The sequence below is a fragment of the Sorghum bicolor genome, chromosome 4, assembly GCF_000003195.3.
Source record: "Sorghum bicolor cultivar BTx623 chromosome 4, Sorghum_bicolor_NCBIv3, whole genome shotgun sequence".
Taxonomy (NCBI): Eukaryota; Viridiplantae; Streptophyta; class Magnoliopsida; order Poales; family Poaceae; genus Sorghum; species Sorghum bicolor.
In genome coordinates, this window is record NC_012873.2 from 13,330,529 (window position 1) to 13,334,181 (window position 3,653).

General features: G+C 41.0%; 1 protein-coding gene across 1 annotated transcript; it reads left to right on the forward strand.

Annotated features, from left to right (window-relative positions):
• On the forward strand, positions 365-1,782 carry LOC8080381 (expansin-A23). The gene is made up of 3 exons (XM_002451885.2): positions 365-659; positions 802-1,120; positions 1,248-1,782. The coding sequence occupies exons 1-3, from the start codon at positions 503-505 to the stop codon at positions 1,558-1,560; spliced, it is 789 nt and encodes a 262-aa protein (XP_002451930.1). The 5' UTR covers positions 365-502; the 3' UTR covers positions 1,561-1,782.

Here is a 3,653-nt window from a genome sequence, read left to right on the forward strand (position 1 = left end):
CTTGCTGATAGAGGCCTTGTTTAGTTCACCCAAAAAACCAAAAAGTTTTTAAGATTTCCCGTCACATCAAATCTTGCGGCACATGCATGTATGAAGCATTAAATATAGACGAAAACAAAAACTAATTACACAGTTTACCTGTAAATCGCGAGACGAATCTTTTGATCTTAGTTGGTCCATGATTGGATAATATTCGTCGTCACAAACTAAGAAAGTGCTACAGTAGCGAAATCAAAAAAGTTTTCGCATCTAAACAAGGCTTAGCCAATATATATAAATAATCCCAAGAGCCGCCAATCAACCGTGATTCCGAAGGCTAATGACTGCGTATATATACAAGACCAATCATCGCACCATCATCATCATCATCATCAAAGCAAACTCTATATCCATACCCATACATTACATACACACACCACCAAATTGTTCAGGCAACAGGGCAGCAGGTCCACTTTCTGAGCTACATATATCTCCAGCTTCTTCTCGTACGGTTCTTAGAGGTATGGCGGTTCCAGCTCGAGTCTTCACGCTCTTGGTGCTCGCATCAGCTGCCGGTTGGGTGTCGGCCATGGCAGCTAATGCTCCGGCACCACCACCAACAGGGTGGCTGAAGGCGCATGCCACCTTCTACGGAGGCGCAGATGCCTCCGACACCATGGGTAAGCTAGCTAGCTAGCCACTCAAGAACCATGCATGGGATAGCTTTCAGATTTCTATCTCTATATATGCCATGAACATGATGCACATCTGTCATCTTGGTCTGATCTATCAAATAATATACGTCTACGGTGGTGGTGGCAGGCGGCGCGTGCGGGTACGGCAACCTCTACTCCCAGGGCTATGGCACGCGGACAGCGGCCTTGAGCACGGTGCTCTTTCAGGATGGGGCCTCATGCGGTCAGTGCTACAAGATCGCGTGCGACCGCAAGAGAGCCGACCCCAGGTTCTGCAAGCCCGGCGTCACGGTGACCGTCACGGCCACCAACTTCTGCCCGCCCAACTTGGCGCTGCCCGAGGGCGGCTGGTGTAATCAGCAGCGCCCGCACTTTGACATGGCGCAGCCGGCATTTGAGAAGATCGGCGTCTACAACGGTGGTATCATCCCTGTCATGTACAAGAGGTATTCTTTTATGTCATTTCCTACCTCTTCCTAGCTAGCCTGGATCTATTAGAAAAAATCAAAACCTTACTAGGATGCAATGCAATATCCTAATACTACAACTAATTAATTTCTTGCTTGCATATAGAGTTCCTTGCGTGAAGCGAGGTGGGGTACGCTTCACCATCAATGGGCATGACTACTTCAATCTTGTGCTTGTGACCAATGTTGCGGCTGCCGGCTCCATCAAATCCATGGAAGTCAAGACCTCGAATTCGAGTAACTGGTCTCCATTGGCACGCAACTGGGGTGCAAACTGGCACTCTCTTGCATATCTTACAGGGCAGATGCTCTCGTTTAGGCTCACCAACACGGATGGACAAACTATTGAATTCACAGATGTGATGCCACAAGAATGGAAGTTTGGCCAAACATTTGCATCCAAGTTGCAGTTCAAGTGATGATGAGAGCTCCATCATGCATCTAGGATTATTATTTCTGGTGACTCATTTAGTTACAGAAGTTTGATTTAAAGATGTATAGCTGGTCAAAATGCATGAATAATGGACTTGCTTGTCTTGTACACTTGTACTCATCAGCCACCGCTATGTATGGCTTTGTATCTCTCATTCTTTCTATTGTACAGTCCTATGTTTAAATTTATTTTTTATGGTGTATATAAATATGTTCAGTTTATATCTTCATTAGTTATATTGTACCAATGTAAACTTACAATGGTTACATGAGTTATTGCTAATACAATAATAACCTTGCTGGATATTCCGTCGAGCAACAATTATGAATGCCAATGAACCGATATCAACCAAATCGAGGCTATGACACCCTTGTGACAAGGTTCCATAGTTCAATGTAATGCAATAATTAACAGTTCGAACTCCAAAAATCATAATATAAATGCTTCTAATAATTAGGCTGTTGTGTTTGTAATGAAACTTTAGGATTAGAATGATACTTGTCGTTGAATTCACCAGTGTCGGCAGATCTCAAGATTATTGATAAAGTCGCCATAAACATTTTACTGTTAAGAGGCATGTCGTCTACCACTAAAACACATGCACTCGGTAGATCTCAGGATTAACCAAAATCCGAACCGACAGGTTACACGACAATAAATTCAACCAGCTACACTCTGTAACTATTCATAAGGTACTTAATTTGCCTCGAGTTTCTTTGGTCCTACCTCAAGAATCATTCTTCTTTGTACTACCATGTTATGACGAGTCTTGAATTTATTCAGTTGTTAAGGATCTGCAGACACATATTGTTTTTTTGTGAATGTGCCTGAGCACATGTTTCATTAAGAGGAAAAGAATTACACAACATAGCTTCAAGAGAACCTTGTAGCTCAGATTACAAACAACAAAGCTAGTGGTTAGAAACCTGGACCAACCGAAAGCAACAAGAGAAAGAAGATGTGACAGGAAAAGGACCCTCTACCTCAAAACTCTAATTGACTAGACCTGATGTGAAAGGAAGATTACATCAACGTAATGGTAGCCAACAAAGAAGATGATACCGCGATGGCAAAGCATACACCAAGAAGAGACGAGATAAACATTCAACATTAACAGCAGCAAAGCGTCCTCCAAAAACGATCAGGGCAATAGAAGCAGCAAAGAATCTACATGTGAAGGGTCCATTATGCTCTCAACAACAAAGCATCTTCCTCAGAGGGGGGACTGAAGTGATGTTAGTGGCAAAGCATCTGCCAAAGAAGAGTGGTAGTGGCAAAGCATCCGCTGAGAAGAAGAGTGGTAGTGGAAAAGTATTGCCCAACAAAAAAGAAGTATTACAAGCAAGATAATAGATCTGGACCTAAAGAAAATACAATTTTCTCTCTCGTCCATGATAAGATGAATCTAGATCTAGATCTAAATCTAGAGAGCCCCAAATGATGAAGAAGATAGAGAAAATGAGGTTTTGGAGCATGTTTCTACCTTTTGCGATGTCCTCCAAAAAACCAAGAGCAAAATTTCTTCCCCTAGATTTTGCTTAATTTTTAAGGTTTTGGTGGTCAAAACTCTAAAAATTATAAGATCAGCTGTGAGGTAGAAGAAGGGGACGACATCGCTGTGTTGGAAATATGTCCTAGAGGTAATTATAGAGATGATGATATTACGATTGTATCCTTGACATATATTATGAGTTCAATGAATATTCATTATAGAGAAACTTGTATTGATTGACAATTATGTGAATTGTTTGTGAAACACTTTTACTTGTATGGTTATTCTAAAGTTGTCCCTGATCAATGTTTGTGTGAGGACATACATGAATATTAGATTAGCACATGTATTAGTTGATGATTATGTTTCACAAGTCATAGACATAGAGATGTCAAACTAGGGAAAAAAAGATCTCAAATGAAAAAAATTTTAATACAAAAGAGTTAGACCTCACCAAGGTCTACCTTTGATACATAGTACATTTTTGTATTTGGAAAAGTTCCAGTAAACTCTAGTCACATGTTTTAAAAATCTAAAGCGTGACTTGGTCAAACGAGGCACTAAATGATCTCAGATAAAACACTTTT

What these genes read in the sequence shown, in the direction of transcription:
- LOC8080381 (XM_002451885.2), top strand. Translation starts at nt 503, where the DNA reads ATGGCGGTTCCAGCTCGAGTCTTCACGCTCTTGGTGCTCGCATCAGCT. An exon ending in AGATGCCTCCGACACCATGG is followed by an intron (nt 660 to 801) that starts GTAAGCTAGCTA and finishes TGGTGGTGGCAG; the next exon opens with GCGGCGCGTGCGGGTACGGC. An exon ending in ATCCCTGTCATGTACAAGAG is followed by an intron (nt 1,121 to 1,247) that starts GTATTCTTTTAT and finishes GCTTGCATATAG; the next exon opens with AGTTCCTTGCGTGAAGCGAG.